The sequence below is a fragment of the Sebastes umbrosus genome, chromosome 7 (assembly GCF_015220745.1).
Source record: "Sebastes umbrosus isolate fSebUmb1 chromosome 7, fSebUmb1.pri, whole genome shotgun sequence".
Taxonomy (NCBI): domain Eukaryota; kingdom Metazoa; phylum Chordata; class Actinopteri; order Perciformes; family Sebastidae; genus Sebastes; species Sebastes umbrosus.
In genome coordinates this window covers 34,694,000-34,715,632 of record NC_051275.1, presented here as the reverse complement: position 1 = coordinate 34,715,632, position 21,633 = coordinate 34,694,000, and the positions used below count along the sequence as shown (strand labels likewise).

The 21,633-nt window shown below is 42.0% G+C and overlaps 1 protein-coding gene across 1 annotated transcript in view; it reads right to left on the bottom strand.

The window, feature by feature from the left end:
- Nucleotides 1–2,227: 2,227 nt before the first annotated feature.
- timm50 (translocase of inner mitochondrial membrane 50 homolog (S. cerevisiae)) overlaps nucleotides 2,228–21,633 on the bottom strand; it is a 40,641-nt gene continuing 21,235 nt past the window's right edge. Inside the window, 8 exon segments of the mRNA XM_037775535.1 lie at nucleotides 2,228–3,336; nucleotides 3,428–3,534; nucleotides 4,173–4,329; nucleotides 10,092–10,156; nucleotides 10,159–10,189; nucleotides 11,407–11,511; nucleotides 13,749–13,868; nucleotides 15,056–15,114. Of these exon segments, the coding sequence (XP_037631463.1) occupies nucleotides 3,238–3,336; nucleotides 3,428–3,534; nucleotides 4,173–4,329; nucleotides 10,092–10,156; nucleotides 10,159–10,189; nucleotides 11,407–11,511; nucleotides 13,749–13,868; nucleotides 15,056–15,114 (743 nt within the window). The 3' untranslated portion in view covers nucleotides 2,228–3,237.

Here is a 21,633-nt window from a genome sequence, read left to right as displayed (position 1 = left end):
TTTGTTTTAAACCTTTAAATCGGTCCACAGATCCGCCTGCAGACGCTTACGGCCGAACTCTTTGTGTTTGAACTTTGGTGAATATTATTCATATATTTATTATTTATCCAGGACGTCCTCATGGGACTCTTTAGCTGTGATTAAACAGCAGAGGGACATCTGAGCGGGTCAACAGCTCCTCATGCTGTGACCTCTGAACCTTCACATCCCCCTGACACTACTCCACAGTATGGAGACGTTCACAGTAGCTGCTGACCTCTGACTGCAGTTATACCTCCAACATGCTCAGTGACATCATCACAGGGTCGCACATGATGGACGGCGTCCTCGCCATCTTCACTGATATTCTCTCTGCGTTGATCGGCAGCTACAGGAAACAAAGATACAAGTGGAAATAATTAAAAAATACTTTAGGTGAGTCAAAGGTGGGAGATTTTATGAATCAACTGTTTATTTTATTTCATCAATTTATGACCTTCAAAGTCTTAAATCCTGACTTCCTCCAAATCAAAATTATGGAGATGAAAAGGATAATTTTTTTTTTTACATATGAAATCAAAATTATGAGACAAAAAGTTAACGTAAACAATTGTCAAAAATATGAAAAATAAAATAAAAAAATATCTGACTTGAGTTAAAATGATGAAATACAAGGTAAAATTCTGGCTTTGTAAAAATTCAAATAAATCAAAAATACGAGATAGAAAGTAAAAAGTAAGGCAACTTTAAATAAAGTTAAAAGAAGTAAAAGAAATTGGATAAAAAGTAAAAACTAAGGCATCTTTAAAAAAAAAAAAGTTCAAATAAATAATAAAAAAAAATCAGATAAAAAAATACAGGATACAAAGAAAAAAACGAAGGCAACTTAAAAATTTTTTTTTTAAATAAATCAAAAATATGAGATGCAAAGTAAAAATATTGACTGTAAAAATTTGAATGGATAAAAACATAAGGTATAAAGTAAAAAAAAACGGCAAGTGCATTTTTTTTTAAATAAATCAAAATAATGGAATGCAAAGTAAAAACTAAGGCCACTTCAAAAAACGAAACAAAGTTTTAAAAAGATAAAATTAATAAAAATATGGGAAGCAAAGTAAAATATTTGAAAAATTCTGAAAAAGTGAAAAAATCATAATTATAAATTAATATTCCATTATTTGATTTTTTTCATCATAACTTGTCATATTAACAAAGTGAAAATTATAAAAAAAATCTCAATTTCCATTTTGTAGGTTAGTATTTTTATATAATAATAATAATAATAATATTGACATTATTTTAACTTGCTGTCGGTATTGGACTCTGATCTGTTTGTATGTCAGAGTGAACTCATGTGTCTGGTTCAGATCCAGATCTGCAGGTTGAGATGACGTGTGTTCTTATTTATTTGTGCCAACACAAGATTCGCCGTTTCCCATGATGCCCTCTGGTCACAGACCAGGACCTGGTTTCCATACCAGGCCGATGAGGCGAGGTGTTAAGTGTCCCGACACCTTCACAGATGGGTGGTGTTGGTGGCGGAGGAGCAGGAGTCCAACCGAGAGGGGACAAGAACAACAGATTTACAGGTCTCAGGGCTCCGCGGGGTTTCTCTTAAATCCCAGGATGAGATCCAGATTCCTGAAGTTTGGTCTTTTGTTTTCCTGTTAATGAAAATATACAGAAGAACGACACGTGTTCCCTTTTTTACCCTCAAATCAAACTGTTTCTTTAACATCTGCTGGTTGGAGACGTAAACCTGAGGAGGAAAAAATAAACAAATTAAATTAATTTAGTCTTCTTTTGTGCTCCATAAAAAATAATATTATTAAAATGATGCTTAAACTTTCACAGTTAAAATCTTACAAGTTGAAGTGCTCAATTACTCAGAAAGACGAGTAAATTAGTTATTTATTGAACATTATTCGACATTAGTTTGTCCTGTAGAGAACAGGATGGTTTGAGTGAAATACTATTTAATATAAAACCATCTTAAACGAGTGTAAATCCAGTTTTAATGGGGAACGGCAAAGAAATGGCCTGGTCGTAAACAGCAATAAAAACAATTAAAATAGTTCAGATACCTGGGAAAACTGGAAATCAATCCTGTTGAGCAAAAAATCCAGTTCTATACTTTGATAGAACGAACTTTTTGGATGGTTGTTCTCTCCGGAGGAGTAAGAGAGAACAGGACGAGAGTTCAGAGAATTAAATTAAAATTTCACAAAAAGAAGAAAGAAACATTAAATCCTCCAACACACACTGTTTAATGTGTATACAATTGAACTAAATATTTTCTTCAATCCATATTTGTTGGCGTTTAGCCTTTCTGCTTCAATCCATATTTGTTGGCGTTTAGCCTTTGTTTTAGGAAGTTACTGAGCCTTTATTTTTTCAAATGAATGTGTTTTTACAGATGTACGTCATCAGTAGGAACCAATGTGCTTGGAGCTGCAGACAGGAAGTCAGACAGTAATGAGGGACGGACTTACACGTTGTTGGTTTGAGTCTTTTTTTTTTTTATGGGATTTGTTGACAATAAGAAAAATACAGAACAGACTGATCCTTGTGTGTAAATGAGAGACGAGGAGGGATCTTCGCTTCTCCACCAGTCCAGTCTTCACCGCGGCCACAAGCCGAGGCGATCACCCGTCCACGCCGCCACCACCGCCGGACGACGCCGACGGTCTGACACGCTGAATAAACTCTCAGGAACACTACTTCCTGTTTAATCTTTATTTCTTATAAACAATATTCATTATTTTAACGTCGTCTCCGGCAGCCAGTCTGACACACACACACAGAGAGGAACAGGAAATACAATTAAATAGACATTCTGGAGGTGCGGTACGGGAGCGCCGCTGATCTCAGGTCAGATCCTGTGAGCGGGCGGGGCCGATCCACAGCTGGAGTGGCGATAGCAGCGCTGATCTCAGATCAGCCTCCAAACCGCCAACAACAAGAGTTTATCCTGACCTGGATCCTCCGTCTCTTGTTTTTCTTTTTTTAACCAATCAGCAGCTTAGATACGCGTCAGGTGACATCCAACGGGAGCGGGGCCGCCGACGCCCCGCCTCCAAAAGAACAGGAAGTGCCTCTCATTGGTGCAGAGGACGGACAATGTTCCCGCCAACTGAGACATGATTGGTTGCAGGGACGCAGGTCTCTCCCCCCCGCCTCTCCTCTGGCCCCTCCCCTCGACGCAGATGGCGAGCCGGGCTGCGATTGGTGGACGTGTGAGAGGGTGGGGGCGGGGCCTCACTGCTGTTTGGAGCGCCAGAACCGCGAGGCGATGGAGCCGAGAGACAGTCCCTGTTTCTTCTGCTGGGAGAGCTCGGCCAGACGCTGCTCCTCCTCCTGAGGGACGGACGGACAGACGGAGACACAATTAAACCAAACAACCAAACAGAACTAAACAGAACAGGGTGCGTTTGATTTCTCCTCCTACCAGCGCCAGCTGAGCCTGTCGGCGTTTGAAGGCGTCGATGGGGTCGTCTTCCAGAGCGTAGTTCTCCAACACCGAGCGCACGTCGTCCACGCCGCTCAGAGCGATGGCTGCCAGAGAGACACACAAGCAGTTTGATTTATACGGATCATTACAAGACGACCAGCTAGCTAACGCCTGCTCGGGCTGGAGGCCAGCGGCAGAATGTAAAGATAAACTGAGGGCGTATAAATCTGTGGATGTCTCTAGTTAACTCTCCTTCAGTAAAGTCAGTCACAAAGAGAGTCGGACGATATCAGAGAAGCGTTTCAGAGACGGAGAGAAAGGGTTGCTAATAGTTTAGCCTCCTGCTAACAGCAGCTAACGGCTCACGTTAGCTGCTGTTAGCAGAAGGCTAAATATTAGCATCATTTCCTCTCCGTCTCTGAAACGCTTCTCTGATATTGTAGCTCTAGAGCTCCAATCACAGTTACTCATCTCTGATGTCTGAGATCTGGATTCAGACAACAACACAGAGGACATTTAGATGTGGAGCTTTAGCCCACTGCTAGCGTTAGCCTCCAGCTAACATTCATGACGTCGACACTAAAAGGATCTCTGTACATAAACACAACAGATGAGCGCTTCATGCTTCTTTCTGAGGCGAGATGAGAAGATGTTTTTGTTTCTACAAACTAAATAAACTAAACTAAATAAAGTGCAACAACTACGAGCCGATGGACCCTGAACGTCTCGTCTGGCGTCTTACTCTTGAGGAAGTTGGCGAGGTCGTAGAGCGTCCGGTCCTCTGAGTTTCCGTCCCACTTCTTCAGAGCCATGCCGTTGAAGGGCTGCAGGCTGAACGCCTCCCGCTTACAGTCCACCACAATCACCTTACTGGTGTCCCGGTTCAGACAGGACACGTCCTGGACACACAAGAGAGAGACGGGGGTTCAGAAACACACGGACGTGATCTTTAAAATCACATCACAACTAAATAAAAGGGTTAGTTTGAATCCTCCTCCTCCTCCTCCTCCTGCTCTTCCTCCTCCTCCTCCTCCTCCAGCCCAACATGAGCTGCAGGACCTCGTTGAGCTGCTTAAGTCTTAATCAAACACACAACTTTATCATCTGAATCATCCTCAATATTCTAATTAAAACACTTTCTCTGGTGGCTCCAGCTGGTGACTATTAGTGTGTGTGAGACAGATGGAGAGGGACGCTGCTCGTTGTCTCTATCACCACGCTCATCTGGCGCCCAGCCCCCCCCCACCCAAACACTGCTCTGTGCGTGCGTGCGTGCGCGTGTGCATGTGTGTGTGTGTGTGTGTGTGCAAACCCCAGCGGACACATCCGTCCATCCTCCTCACAGCCAATGAATAAAAGGCATCTGTCTTCCTTCAGTGTGTGTTTGAGGCTATAACCTAAACTGAACTGTCTGCACACGCACGCACGCACGCACGCACGCACCCTAAGTTTGATTACCATGAATTAACATTAGAGATATCCACACTTGTTTTGACTAGTGGTAACGTCATTATGACTAGTCAGAGTTCTTATTCCAGATATCTATAACCTCATTGTGACTAGCTAAGACGACAGTTAGAGATGTCTGTATTTAGCAGCACACATGCTCTGCACATGTAATGAAGTCACAGGATTCCATCAATGAAAGGTCGCGCCCCGACATCTTCTCTCTCTGTTCTCTGTGAATGAAGGAATTAGTCGGAAAATGCCTCTCGTCAAATCTGCCCTGTGATGTTATTGACAGGAGACATCTGTGGCTGCAGATCTCTGTTTGGAGAGTAGAAACAGAAGCGACATCTACCGCTGTGAGGAACATCTACTGCTGTGAGGAGCATCTACCGCTGTGAGGAACATCTACTACTGTGAGGAACATCAACCGCTGTGAGGAACATCTACCGCTGTGAGGAACATCTACTACTGTGAGGAACATCAACCGCTGTGAGGAACATCTACCGCTGTGAGGAACATCTACTACTGTGAGGAACATCAACCGCTGTGAGGAACATCTACCGCTGTGAGGAACATCAACCGCTGTGAGGAACATCTACCGCTGTGAGGAACATCAACCGCTGTGAGGAACATCTACCGCTGTGAGGAACATCTACTACTGTGAGGAACATCAACCGTTGTGAGGAACATCAACCGCTGTGAGGAACATCTACTACTGTGAGGAACATCAACCGCTGTGAGGAACATCTACCGCTGTGAGGAACATCTACCGCTGTGAGGAACATCTACTGCTGTGATGTGAGGAACATCTACCGCTGTGAGGAACATCTACTGCTGTGATGTGAGGAACATCTACCGCTGTGAGGAACATCAACCGCTGTGAGGAACATCAACCGCTGTGAGGAACATCTACCGCTGTGAGGAACATCTACTACTGTGAGGAACATCAACCGTTGTGAGGAACATCAACCGCTGTGAGGAACATCTACTACTGTGAGGAACATCAACCGTTGTGAGGAACATCAACCGCTGTGAGGAACATCTACTACTGTGAGGAACATCAACCGCTGTGAGGAACATCTACCGCTGTGAGGAACATCTACTGCTGTGATGTGAGGAACATCTACCGCTGTGATGTGAGGAACATCTACCGCTGTGAGGAACATCAACCGCTGTGAGGAACATCTACCGCTGTGAGGAACATCTACCGCTGTGAGGAACATCTACCGCTGTGAGGAACATCTACTGCTGTGATGTGAGGAACATCTACTGCTGTGATGTGAGGAACATCTACCGCTGTGAGGAACATCTACTGCTGTAAGGAACATCTACTGCTGTGATGTGAGGAACATCTACCGCTGTGAGGAACATCTACCGCTGTGATGTGAGGAACATCCTCCGCTGTGAGGAACATCTACTGCTGTGAGGAACATCTATTGAGGAACATCTACTGCTGTGAGGAACTATTGCTGTCATCCAGACACAGTTCCTGGAGAAGGCGGTGATATTCAGAGCTGTGTTTACCTCCGGATGATGTATGAACCCAGACACAACGACATATTTGGGACTTACACAACATGTACAAAACATCATTTCGACCATGGTTGATGAAACAGTGGAAATAAACACTGTTGGTGTCCATGGAGGAACGCCCCTCTTCCTCTCCGGCGCGTCTCGAGTAACGTGAGGTGAAAACTGGCTTTGCGTTCGGTGTGAACACAGCATAAAACAATTTTACTTTTGCCAATTTGTGTATTTAATTTTATTCATTGTTTATTTTTAGTTCAATATTTATCTGCAAATCTACAACCCAGCCTAAAACTGCTGACTTTCCTCTGAGAGATTAAGATTTAAATATTATTTCATGTTGTAATTATGTTTATATATGTTTTTACATTTGTTTGTTTTGTTAGTTTATTAAAATTAATGATCCACGGTGTCATTTCTAGCTAAAAAGGCAGCATGTGTGTGTGTTGTGTTATTCATAAATAAATAAATAAATAAATATAAGCGGTGTAATTAAGTCATTGTCTCTTGAACTCTACAGTTTTAAATGAAACCCACTTTGTCTCCATTAAACCTCCTGACAGTGAAGTCTACATGGACAGCAGGCTGTTGTGTTGTGTTTCCTATCCCGGCAACAACAGCCAACAAACAATAAGACGTCTGACGCTCAGATGCAGGGCAGCAAAACAATAGCTGCATGTTGGTCAGGTTTATGAGAGGGTGAGGACGGTCGACGCGCCGCGGCATCAGGAGGAATTAATATTATTCTAGCTAAGAGAAGAGAAAAGGAGGACTGGTAGACGACCCTCAGAATGCTGCCGTCTGTCTGATAAACGTCGGAAAAGTTTGAAAAGTAAATGAAATCTGGAGGTGTGGAGTTAGAAAGGAGTGAGACCTCTGTAACCCGCTGCTCCTCTCTGCTGCAGGCTACATTAGCCTAGCTGCTAACTAGCACAACACACCTGAATCTCTGAACCCAACTGTCAGAGGAAGAGTTGCATTGTGGGTAACGTAGGCGCCAGGTTTTGACGAGGGAGAAGAACGTGTGGAATGAAATAAAAAGACGATATCTCCGCAGGTTCTGCTGCATCAACTTTGATCCTCCTTGTTGTTAAAGGGCTTTTCTGGGTTTTTCAAATTAAAACGCCAACTCAGCCGTTAGCAAACACCCCGCCCGACAACCGTCAGCAAAAGCCCACGATTTCTTCTCATTTCTACTGAATAGCACCTGAATGCATCATAATGTAAATCAATGGTACCGTGTTGAAATCTGCAGGACGAGAGCTAGCTAGCGTTAGCTGTTAGTAGCCTGTAGTCCTGCACGGAGCTAACAGTTAGCTAACGTTAACTAGCTCTCGTCCCGCGGGATGACGGGATGCCGTTATAGTCTCGAGCCCTGACGGTACCTGCAGTGCTGCAGCAGAACATCACGTTTTCAGAACTTTCTTATCGACTCGGTACCCGAGTATCGGTTCTTGTGACGTCCCCAGTAGGGACTTTGGAGGACAGACGTTTTGCACATTACAAAAACACTGAAACTGCTCACAGTGTGTTTTTGTGTGCATGTTACAGACTTTCTGAACTCTGTCCACAGTATCTGGATTATAATGGTAGCTGGCAGAAAATGCACATCCATAAATGATCATTTACTAACTTTCTCTTTGACATATGCAGCATCTCGGACTCTCCCTCAGCATATGGAGCATTAATAACTCTCCCTCAGCATCTGTTGCATTCAGCGCCGCCTTGGCGTCATGGAGATGAGACGATAAGTGTGGAAGTAGGTTAACCAGCTCCTTAAAAACCTCCAGACTGTTCGTCAATAAAAACCCAGAGATGACAGTTGGAGGGAGACAGAAGGAAGAGGAGGAGGAGGGAGGAGGGGAGGAAGAAAGGAGGGAGGGAGGGGAAACATGAAGGAGGGAGTTAAAGAAATGGAGCAAAGGAAATGAGAGAGGAGGGGAGGAAAGGAAGGTAGGGGTGAAGGAGGGAGGTGAGATAAGAGGAAGAGGGGAGTGATGGGTTAATGAGGCCTGAGAGGGGAGGAGGGAGGACTATTGTGGTGAGGAGGAGAAGGAGGAGGAGGAGGAGGACGAGGAGGAAGGGGAGGAAGGGGAGGAGGAGGAAGAAATCAATGGCAGCAGCAGAAGGCAGCTCTGGAGATGAGACACGGGGGTTCATGCAGCCCGTTACAGGTGTTTTATCAACTTTATTTAATACATGAAGAAACTACAGAGCAGCTCTGGATTTATTTAAAGAAACACACGATTCTTTATTCAGAAAACAAGATTTAGTGGTAAAGAAGTTTTAATAATAAACTGTAAAGAGCTGGGTTTAAAGGAGACGTTGAATATCTGGAAGTGTTTATTATCATCAACTTTTAATACAATTAATAATATTTTGAATGATCACAGTTTGTTTAACTGGTACATTTAAAAACATAATAAAAAATGTTTATTATATATATATATATATATATCCTGACTTTCCTCTGAGAGATTAAGATTTAAATATTATTTCATGTTGTAATTATGTTTATATATGTTTTTACATTTGTTTGTTTTGTTAGTTTATTAAAATTAATGATCCACGGTGTCATTTCTAGCTAAAAAGGCTGCATGTGTGTGTGTTGTGTTATTCATAAATAAATAAATAAATAAATATAAGCGGTGTAATTAAGTCATTGTCTCTTGAACTCTACAGTTTTAGATGAAACCCACTTTGTCTCCATTAAACCTCCTGACAGTGAAGTCTACATGGACAGCAGGCTGTTGTGTTGTGTTTCCTATCCCGGCAACAACAGCCAACAAACAATAAGACGTCTGACGCTCAGATGCATATATATATATATATATATATATATATATATATATATATATATAGCCAGCATTAATTTTAATAAACTAACAAAACAAACAAATGTAAAAACATATATAAACATAATTACAACATGAAATAATATTTAAATCTTAATCTCTCAGAGGAAAGTCAGGATATATATATATATATATATATATATAATAAACATTTTTTATTATGTTTTTAAATGTACCAGTTAAACAAACTGTGATCATTCAAAATATTATTAATTGCATTAAAAGTTGATGATAATAAACACTTCCAGATATTCAACGTCTCCTTTAATATATATATACATATATATATAATATATTTAAATATTAAAAACAGCAAAATCTACATCAAAGTGGAAAAATATAAGAAATAATAATAAAAACATATTTATATTATATATATAAATTATATATATTTAAATATTAAAAACAGCTAAATCTACAACAAAGTGAAAAAAGATAATAAAAAATAATAAAAGATATTTATATTATATTATTTGATATACATATATACATTTTTAAAAATATTAAATATATATTTAAATATTAAAAACATAAAAATATATTTTTCTTTATTATTTTTGTTAATGTTTTTTTTTTTTTTTAAATGATTACACACCTTGTTTCTTACAATCTACTCTACGTGTCCTCTCCATAGGCTGTATAAAACATGGACGTAGTCTCCGTGACGTCAACTGAAGGTTTCTTAAGAGCCTGATACGACTCACCTGAGCTTCTTTTAAACGTCAGAAGATGAAGCAGAGAAACAGTCTTTGACCTCCGTCTCTGATTCAGTAGTGAAACATTTCCTTCACACATCAAACTTGCAGCAAACACAAAAATACACATCGTACCTTAACATGATGCCCCTCCATGTAGTGCGTTGCATCTCTGAAGAGGCGATACATGACGAACCCTGAGGGTCGATGCTGTCGATCAGAGGATACGCCGTCTGGACGGAAGATAACAAAGATAAAATCAGACATAACACACCGGAAAACTGTGTTTTCAACTCATTTAAACAGATGACATTAGTTGTTTTTGAGTCAAATTCAAGTTTCTCAGTAAAAAGATTCCAGCTGGCTGGCTCTCTGAAGCGCCGTCGCCGCCGTTGTTTGTCGGCGGTATGGAGGTCTGCGGGGACCACCGGTACACTAACAATATGATTTTAATTCACAAATATGGAGCATATTACTACTGCTGTCTCTCGCCGGTTAAAAACAACAACACATTTGGTCTTTTGCAAACAGAACTGATGTCTACGTGTGTGTTTGTGGCCTTCAGACGACTGTAAACAAGTCGACACACTTCACACACAAACAGAGCGGCGAGCTGCCTGACGGCTCCGTTAGCATCTCAAAGACCAGAACAAGAGACTGTAGAGGTGACTCAAAACAAATGACTGTTTAATACCAATAATCTGCCTGTTGCTACTCCTCACTTGATGTGTTCACACTAAACACACTCTATTTCACATGTTAATCAGGCAGCATTAGAGGTGCTGGGAGGTGGATATATATATATATATATATATATATTATTATTATTATTATCCTCTTTATAAAGAATTTATAAAAAGACTCCATAGATCCGCTGCTATTTAATGTATTTACTGCACGTTGTGCTATTTATTGTTGTGATTTACTATGATGTGAATTATCCAACCAGTGAAGTCGAAGGCAAATTTCCACATTTATGGACAATAAAAATTATTATTATTATTATCTAACTGCCAGTAACAAAGCCTGCATGTATTAAGCATGTTTCCCAAAATGTCTAACTAATCCTTTAAGAGTTTTACCTTGTTAATGTTAACTAACATCAGACTAAAACTTCTGCAGCTTCTTTTCTTTGAAAGTTGGTATTAAAAAAATAACTTCTGTGGGACTAAGATCAGATTTACCTTCAGAGACTCTACAAACATTTCTAACTAAACTAGAACACTGAAGAGCGCTCATCATTATTAAACCGCCGTGTTTCCTCGGGCAGCTTTCTGCTCCTGACGACATTAAACACAAAAAGATCTGATCTGATCAAACAGAAGTCAGCTCACATCAGCATGACAGAGAAACCTCTGAGGGCTTATTCACTGATAAACACACATTATCTAAAGTGTGTGTGTGTGTGTGTGTGTGTGTGTGTGTGTGTGTGTGTGTGCGTGTGTCTCACCATGCCGGTCTCTGCGGTGAAGATGACAATCTCGTAGAGCGGAGCGAGCTGCTGGAACAGGTAGTCGATGCCCGGACGCTTCTTAAACCGCCAACCTGTCGACAACTGGACACACAAAGAACCAGTCAGTGACTCGGAGAGATCGATGTGATCGACTCTTTCTCTTTAACCTGAGATCAAACTGTGGCCTTGAGGATTAAATCACATACAAACTAAACCAGAATATTGTGATTATTATTAATAATAAAGAGTAAACCACACCGTTGGTTGGAGCTACAGAATCGTACTAATGATGAGATATATTGTACCACAGGGTGTCCAGCAGATGATCGTGGTGGCAGGTCACGACAGTAATGTGAGAAACATTTAGTAAACTTAGAAACCTTGAGGGAAAAAGAGATGATGTGTTATTTAACACGTGTTAAATGAAGCTGTTGTTCAGAGCAGAGCTGCAACTAATAATTATTTTCAATTTCAATTAATCCGTTGATTATTTTCTCTATGAAATCAAGTAAAAAAACATGGATCAGTTCTTCCCAAAGCCTGAGATGACGTCCTCAAATGTCTTGTTATGTCTGAAAGTTTACCTCATTAACTTGGAAATAATTTCCCGTTGCCGCTGTGGCTGTCATGAGGTCAGAGGTCAGAGGTCAGAGGCCGGCGGTAGGCTACACAACACTACAACGATCTACACAAAACATGCAGTCATTTTCATCACCATTCATTCTAATAAAACAGGGATTTTTCTTTCAACTCTTGTCCCAAATTCGTCCCAAAATTTATTTCCATCCTCCCCAAACATATCTTCTGGCCACGGGACGGGAACCTGGGAACTTAATTTAGACCCTGGTCCCGGCGGTGGAAACGCAACGAGGTTCCTAGTTTCAGGGGGAAAGTTCCTGCGGTGGAAACAGAGCTCATGTAGCAGCAGGACCGCCGCTGTTTAGTTCCAGTCAATCGCTCAGAGGTCGTGACCTTTCCCACTCAGGTCGCCTCCTGTTTGCTGCGGCTCCAGTTAAACACACACAACATCAACAACCTGAGTGTGGGTCGGGATATGGACGGTGAACAGACTGATGTTTTTACACAGTGTGTTCTTTAGTTTCTGTTCCGACCCGGAGGACTCTGGTTGATCATCTGCAGCTGTACAGCTATAAAATGTTGGTGACAGTTGAAGCTGTTACTCTGTGTGTGTGTGTGTGTGTGTGTGTGTACACACACGGCTGTTAGAGAAAGGGAAGAAAGCTGGAAGCAGAGTGTGTTTGTACAAGTTGGATACGTTTGTGTGTGTGTTTCTGTGACAGGAAGGAAGATTGAAGTGGGGGGGCAGGTGAAGCTACCTGAGTGTGTGTTTGTCTGTTTTAACAGGCGGCAGGTGTCGAGTTACGGCTGCTGCACACCTGTCAGGTAGGAGGACAGAGTGTGTGTGTGTGTGTGTGTGTGTGTGTGTGTGTGTGTGTGTGTGCGCGTCTCAGCAGACAAAAAGACAAGTCGACAGGTGGTGGTCGACACACACTCCATATCCTCCACCTGTCCCGTAAAACCATTAACTTCACCTCCTCTCCTTCTTCTTCTCATCTTTAACTGTTACCCGTTTTCTTCTTCTGTTTGTTCTATGATGCCAGCGTGTCACTAAATAATAATCTCTATATTAAATATAATTGATTATCTTCATTATAATTCTTGACTGGTGAAAGACTGTAGAGGAGCAGAGAGATATTAGAGGAGTAACGGAGGAATCATTTGGTCGTTCTTCCATTTTTTCCACATTAAAAGGAAGGTTTTTCCTGATCCGAATCGAGAGTCTAAGGACGGAGGGTGTCATGTGCTGTACAGATTGTAAATTAGTAATGTGTAATATCGGGCTTTATAAATAAAGTTGACTTGAGTGGTAGTGAAAGGTAGGAGAGAGCATTAAGGCCTCAGTGTGTGAACACCAAAGTGCTTGTTGGAGGTCCGACTACGTCTGAAAATGTGCTCCGTTATCCCCGTCACCCATCACGTGGTCAGAGAACACGTAGGAGGAACAGAGGAGGCACAGAGAAGGAGTAAGAAAACACGTGGAAAACGCCAACCATCCTTTTATCCAAGGTGCTTGGGAGGTGGTTCCTGTCACTGGCTGACCTTTCAACTGGATGTTGTGACGTTCTTGGTCGTAACGTTGGTCAGATAATAAAGCTCTGGGTAGCCCTGCACTAAAATGATTAAGAAGTGGAACTACCTTTATCAGCCATTGCGCACTGCACAGGTGTCACTCTCACGTTTGAGCGCGCCTTCACCTCGTCTACATTGACAACAAAGAAATCCTGCGTCAGAGGCGTGAAGTGTGCGGGGAAACGTACCGACCACTCCGGGTGCAGCAGGACGTCGGTGAGCTCCAGCACCAGCGTGTAGGGAGGCTGGTAGTACGGCTCCTTCAGGGGGTCGGGCAGCAGCTTCGGGCTCGTCGGCTCGATGATCATCTGACCGTGACATCATCATCATCAACAACACACAAACACACACACAGAGAGAGAGAGAGAGAGAGAGAGAGAGAGACAGCAGGTCAAGCAGGTGACCTTGACACCGAAACAGGAAACTGTTCACATTCTGATGAACCGTTGGAAGGTGTTTCGTTCTCCGTGTACTAAAACATGTATTTCAGCTTCACACGAGGAAGTCGGCAAGTCAGAGAAAATTCCTGAGGTTCTATCTGATCTGTTAACAGGAGACCAAATCAGCTCATATCATCGCTGTGAAAAACCCAAACAGGAAGAAGGGAAACGCCCACATCAAGATACATCTGCAGAATATAGATTCAGGATTCTCTGTGGAGGAAAACCCAAAACTATAATCTACATCCTAAATGACTGGTTTAGGGGTTGGCACAAGGCTCATATGAATTACATTTTCTTTCCACGGTAACTCAAACCATTACTATTCATTCTGGTAACTCAGATCCAAAACAAGAAATAAGTGTGTGAATGACCTTTTCTATTAGTGTAACAGAAGAGTGAGAGTGAAAGTTAAGAAGCAGAAAACATCTCATGATGTGGATGACTGCACGTATAAAGCAGTTATACGAAGATAGGGCTGGACGCAAATAATCGACTATTCGGTTAATGGTTCGTTGGTATATGTCAGGGGTCAGGGGTCAGCAACATGCGTCTCTTTAGCTCCTATCCAGCGGCTCCCCGTGGAGTTTTTAAAATGGAAATGATTAACTGTTTCTTGTTTACATTTTCATATTTATGTATCATTGTTGTAGTATTAGGGCCACATTGAGGAAAAAAATAATAATCTGAGATTACGAGAATAGTCATAATATTATAAAGAAGTAAATTTACGTGTTATTTTTTCTCGTAAAGTTATGACTTTTTTCTCGTAATATTACGACATTTTTAAATGAATAACTTTTTTTTTGTTTACATTTTCATGTTTATTTATCATTGTTGTAGGTCTATGGTACGACGGTAGGACGGAGTATTAGGGCCGCATGGAGGAAAAATAAATAAACCTGAGATTTAGAGAATAAAGTCATAAATTTACGAGAAAAGAGGTCGTGATATTATGAGAATAAAGTCATAATATTATAAAGTAGTAATTTTACGTGTTATTTTCTTTTTTTCTTATGACGCTCCAGATTCCCGGTCCAGGATGTCGGACTCACCTGTCTGTAGTCCTGGAAGTATTTGAAGGTTCTTTTCAACTGTTGGACGACGGGAGGATCTGAGAGGAAGAATGGAAACAACACGTCAACAAATGTCTAGAAAAGACTCTGGAATAAACAATAGATGATTAATTAATTCACAAGAGCAAAGAAACATAAGTGTTAAAGCCAAAGAGAGAGAGAGAGAGAGAGAGAGAGAGAGAGAGAGAGAGAGAGAGAGAGGGAGAGAGAGAGAGAGAGGGAGAGAGAGAGAGAAAGGGAGAGAGAGAGAGAGTGCAGGAAGTGGAGAATCTTCTATAAATGTAGGTTGATCCTAAAAGTAAAATAATCTTCATTTCCAGGTTTAACTGAAGAGAAATGAAGGAAAATATAAACGAAGATGAGTCCAACAATAGAACTAAAGTGGTTAGATCCCCTTTAACACAGACAGATGTGGACCAGAAGGACAGCTGTAAAAACTACAACTCCCTCAGGAGTGACCGTCACTAACAGCTGATAACATCTGAGCAGCTCAATGAGCCTGTCTGGACCTCGACAAGCAGCCGAGCTGGAGCTGCAAACACTGAATATCAATGTTCATGTGACTGATGGATGATATTTCATGCTGATGTTGCATTTTTACATTTTCATGAAGCAGTATTTACCGTCTTCCTCGGATATTAAAACATTCAAATGAAGCTTCTGAAATGGATCTAAATTTAAATTCCTCTGGATTTAAATCTGCAGAGCTCAAGACGTTGTTTAAAGGCTCTTGGACAAGCGGCGAATTGTCTCCAATAATTACATTTCAAGTCAAGTATAATCAGTACACTAATCAGTATACTCCAAGGATGTCCTGAAACGTCTCACACAGACTATGAACAAGTTTAAAATTGGATCAGCTCTTCAGAGGTCCATTAACCCAAGCAGCTCCAGAATCACCTGTATCATCTCAGGGTGCTTTCACACCTAACCTGTTTGGTCAGTTTGCCTTGTTAATACCGTTTTTTTGGGGCTGAAAGCCGTCAATCAAACCCTTGTGCGGACCAAACAACCGAACCAAGACCACCTGAAAAGGTGGGTCTCGGTTCTGCTTCCAGTGAAGTGGTTCGTTTTGAAGTTTGTGTGAAAGCAAACCAACCATCCGGAGGATTTTATGATAGCAGATATGTGATTTGATCATGATTTCAAAACGCTAAACTACTAATAAATCCATCTGCTGATGGTGAAATCTGTTCAGGAGGCGACCTATTGATCTGTATTTAAGGTCATGTATATAGAAGCACGTCACAGCGGGTACTTTCCCTGATTAACAGGTTCAAATACAGATGTTAAAACTGCTGCGCTTGTATTCGACTCCGTGCACTTTGTGAGTTCATTACACCGGTCATCTGGGAGCGTGCTAAGGGGCTTTTGTACAGTCCTGTCTCTTCTATTATTCATCATAACATGCTGTCCATTTGCAGTAAAATAATAAAGGTTTTGTGTAAGTATTTATTTAAATGTAACTGTTGGACATCTCCTGGGACACTGAATTTGTATGAGGCCAAAGATTACATAATAAAAGAGAATATATATCCGTGTGTAACTATGAACTACGATAACTGATGCTGTCAAATCCAACACACCACAACTGAAGCGTACCAGAAGCTCACTGACATTTTACTTTTAGAGCAACGCTGGATGAGCTGTGATTGGTCAGGATGACGACACGAGGCTCAGCCGATCACAGTTATTGATTATCAGCGTGGTGATCGGTGACCTGCAGCCTCCAAGCTGATCAATGAGGCCGAGACACGACCTGCTGATGACGATGCTGATAAGCCAGCCAGCTAGCTAGCTAGCGAAGCTAGCAGAGTCCTGCTAAAGACACCTCCAGCTGTCAACGCGTTAATGACTAACAATAATAAAGACTCCATTTACCATGGGGCCGCGGGGCTCATTACTGCAAGTAGGGAGCACACACCTCTCTCTCTCTCTCTCTCTCCTCTCTCTCTCTCTCTCTCTCTCTCTCTCTCTCTCTCTCTCTCTCTCTCTCTCTCTCTCTCTCTCTCTCTCTCTCTCTCTCTCTCTCTCTCTCTCTCTCTCTCTCTCTCTCTCTCTCTCTCTCTCTCTCTCTCTCTCTCTCTCTCTCTCTCTCTCTCTCTCTCTCTCTCTCTCTCTCTCTCTCTCTCTCTCTCTCTCTCTCAACACGCACGCACGCTGAAGCTAGCACGCTCTGGTCCCCGGGGACTCAATCCCCCAGAGTTCATAGCAGCGTGCTGAAGCAGGAAGCAGAAGCCATCTGCCGCGGTCCTGCTGTGATGATGCGCTGACGCTTTCACACGTGTGGGTGTGTGTGTATACGTGTGTGTGTGTGTTAGCAGATGGGGAGGTAAATAAAGATCAGTGTGGAGTAAAGGTTGGAGGAGACGGATGTACAGAAAGAAAAAGTTACAGGTCGGAGTGAGTTTGATTTGTTTTTACAGAAATCTGGATTCAATTTGAGGGAAGATTTTGATCTTATTTTGAAGCTGTAAAACCCTGTGTTGTGAACGTACAGAGACAAGAAGAGAAGGAAGACAAACTGGAAGAAAATAATAGTTCCTGGTGACATGTAAAAAAAGTTTGGGAAAAGTCCGACATACGATGAACACCGAGGTTGCCACTCTCTCGTACTATTCTTTGGTTTATCCATATACACTCACCGGCCACTTTATTAGGCACACCTGTTCAATTGCCTGTTAACACAAATAGCTAATCAGCCAATCACATGGCAGTAACTCAATGCATTACGTCATCTAGACGTGGTGAAGACGACTTGCTGAAGTTCAAACCGAGCATCAGAATGGGGAAGAAAGGGGATTTAAGTGACTTTGAACGTGGCATGGTTGTTGGTGCCAGACGGGCTGGTCTGAGTATTAAACTGCTGATCTACTGGGATTTTCACGCACAACCATCTCTAGGGTTTACAGAGAATGGTCCGAACAAGAGAACAGATCCAGTGAGCGGCAGTTGTGTGGACGGAAATGCCTTGTTGATGTCAGAGGTCAGAGGAGAATGGGCAGAGTGGTTGGAGATGATAGAAAGGCAACAGTAACTCAAATAACCACTCATTACAACCAAGGTATGCAGAATACCATCTCTGAACGCACAACACGTCCAACCTTGAAGCAGATGAAGACCACCCGGTACTAGCAAGGTGTACCTAATAAAGTGGCCGGTGAGTGTATATTACTGTAACTCAGTATGGGCAAGTACTCATCCCACTAAACTCGTCCCTATTCTTCGTCTTCAGAAACGAGCATTAAGAATTATTAACTGTGTTCATCAAACTCATTCATCTCAACCTTTGTTTTTCCAGTCCGGCATCCTCAGTGTTTATGAAGTTAACCAACTTCAGGTCGCTGTATTTGGGTGCAGCTCTTTGAACAGGACCCTTCCCTCATATTTCCATGAACAGTATTCCTATAAATTCCACAATTATTCGACTCAAAATAACAAACTCAGAGCTCCGCAGAGTCGAACATCTCAGTCACAGTTTGGTTTAATCTACCGAGGTTCAGGAACCTTCTACCATCTAAGATTTGAAAGTTGGCACCAGAACAATTTCAGAAAGCCGTTAAAAGGTTTGTTTTAATCCCCCCAATGTTTTCCTTATTCCTACCAAAGATTCAACACGCTGAATCGGCTGAAAAACTTTTCAAATGACAAAAAAAAGAAATATGAATTAGGAGCGTTTCCATCAACTGGTTTGGAGCGAATAAACTGGACTACAGCGTAGTGGCTATAAGGAACGCATGGCTGTGATAAACAGAGTAGAAGAAGAAGTAGAGGTAGCGAACCGGAAACAAAACAAGTCGGCTTGGCCATCTAACCATCTAGAGAGAGAAATGGAGAGCGGTCTTCAGGAATCTGATTTTATAGTTCTTTCATGTCCGCTAGTATTGACCATGTTTCACACTATATACTGTGAATATGTATCCAGGAAGCCGCCGACAGCAGAAGCGCTGATCAGTCATGTGAGTTAAATGTTCACTACGTCAACAAAGACGTTTCCATATCCCATTTAGTGCATCAACTTTGACAAAAAAAACACAACTCAAACAAGCGTAACATTTTGCAGATTTTCTAACGAGATACTTCAAAATGCATTTAAAAACATGTTGATGGAAACACGACTGGTGTGGCGGAGTTTAGAGGTTTGGTAGCGATCCTAAACTCACACTTGATTTGAGGGGGGTGATAACATGCACTGTGCTGGGGAGGAGGATGTTTAACACACACACACACACACACTCACACACACTGAGTGGCAGAGTGGGAGTGTAAGCGTGGCTGTTGAGTAACCTCTCCCCTGGGAACCCAATCAAACACACCCTATAATAGGAGAACTGAGCCTCTGTGTGTGTGTGTGTGTGTGTGTGTGTGTGTGTGTGTGTGTGTGTGTGTGTGTGTGTGTGTGTGTGTGTGGTATGAGAGTATATTGCAGTGTTTTCCAGTGATGTCAGCCTTGTGAGTGTGTGTGGAAGCCCTCTGTGATGTGTTTGGGAGGGCAGAGATTAAGGCAGGCTTTTATTATGTTAATTGAAGAGGGGGAGGAGGATGGAGGAGGAGGAGAGGTGGTGGTGGTGGGGGAGGATGGAGGAGTGGAAGTGATGCTGATGGGTGGATGAACAGAGGATGACAGGAAAGAGATGGAGAGGAGGAGGAATGTTTGTCAGTGGAGGAAGCCGGCATTGATTAAAATTCAGTGGCCACTGTCACTCTCTATGATTTTAGAACATACGGGTACTTGTACTATTGTACACGGAGCTGAAACAATCAGTTGATTCGTTGAGGAGTTCTGGATCGTTGGTCGAACTAAACAAGCAACTAGAAAACGTCTCTTTGAGCGTTTTAGTTTTGGTCTTGAGAGAAACAATCATTTAGATATATTTTTGTGGTTGAAATGACAAAATGAATGTTCTTCTTGAATGCTTTGTTGATAACTTATTATTAGGGCTGTCAATCAATTAAAATATTCAATCGTGATTAATCACATGTCCATAGTTAATTGGGATTAATCGCAAATTAATCTTAATTTTGTATCTGTTTAAAATGTACCTTAAAGGGAGATTTGTCAAGTATTTAATACTCTTATCAACATGGGAGTGGACTAATATGCTGCTTTATGCAAAATGTATGTAAATATTTATCATGTCTGTAAAGGGGAGACTCGTGGGTACCCACAGAACCCATTTACATTCACATATCTGGAGGTCAGAGGTCAAGGGACCCCTTTGAAAATGGACATGACAGTTTTTCCTCGACAAACTTTAGCACAAGTTTGGAGCGTTATTTATCCTCCTTCCCGACAAGCTAGTATGACACGGTTGGTACCGATGGATTCATCAGGTTTTGTAGTTTCATATGATACCAGTATCTTCACTCTGGCTTTAAAACTGAGCCGCTACAACCTCTGGTTTGATCGATTGTGTTAAATAAATTAGTGGTAGTGTATTACGTTAAGGCATTATTATCGCGTTAACTTTGACAGCCCCATTAAAAACATTTAAAAATGGTGAAAATAGAATCAAACATGGAGCTAACTTTAAATAAAAATAAGACTATTTTTCTGAATATATGTTTTAAAATAGATATTGGTTGGGTACCAGTATGAGGGGTAAACCTTTACAGGATTAAATGTCTTCAATTTCCTCTATTTTAGGGCTTTGAAAGGTCTTGAAACCAAACAGGTCTTCTACTTCATCCATGCTTTACTTTCATCCCTACTTTACCAACTGCAGTGTCTGTTTGGATGTAAAATAACTGGGATTCCTGAGTGTTTCATCCTGATGATATTCTGGGAGTTGGGAAGAAGAGGCCACCAACTCCTCTACCTCCTCCTCTCTTGTTTCTCTCCTTTCATCTCCTCTCCCTCTCTAACGGTCGTCCTTTCATAGTCAATGTCGGCTCTTTGTGCGGAGAGGCCTCGCTCCGTCGAGCTGTCAGATCGAGGCTGTTTTTCCTCCAAAAAAACGGCCTGGGTGGGCCGATATGGGCCAAAACAACTGATCTGTCGGGGTGATGCCGAGGCCGGGCGAGCTAAATTTATCCTGCCTGAGGTCATTGGCTACTGTGCAGCGGCAGATTTAACCAGAAGGACGTTAAATACGCACTTCAGCTATGATCGGGTGTGAATATCCAACCGGATGTTCCACTTCCTTCACCGGGACGTCCCTGACCGTGTCTGCTGGGAACTCTGAGACCGAACCAGACAGTAAACGGGCCATAAAAAACAAAACTAGGAGCTAAAACTAAAAAGCTCTGATAGACGTCTAACAACATCCCAAAAGACTAAAGTGTGTCTCGTTTTTTTTGCTTTCTCTCATAAAGTTTGACTCTACGTCTCTACGACGTGTTTGACGTTACAGGTGGAGTCTGAGAGGAGAAAATGTTTTTGTGATCTGTAATATTAGCGGTATACATCAGGTTTGGGTGTTATGGTGCGTCCACACCAACGTTTTGTGCCGCGCGATTACATACAAAGTCAATGCACAGAGACGGATAGACGTGAATTTGCGCCGGGCAACACGAATGACAACGCAAACGCACGAATTTCGCATCATTATCTTGAG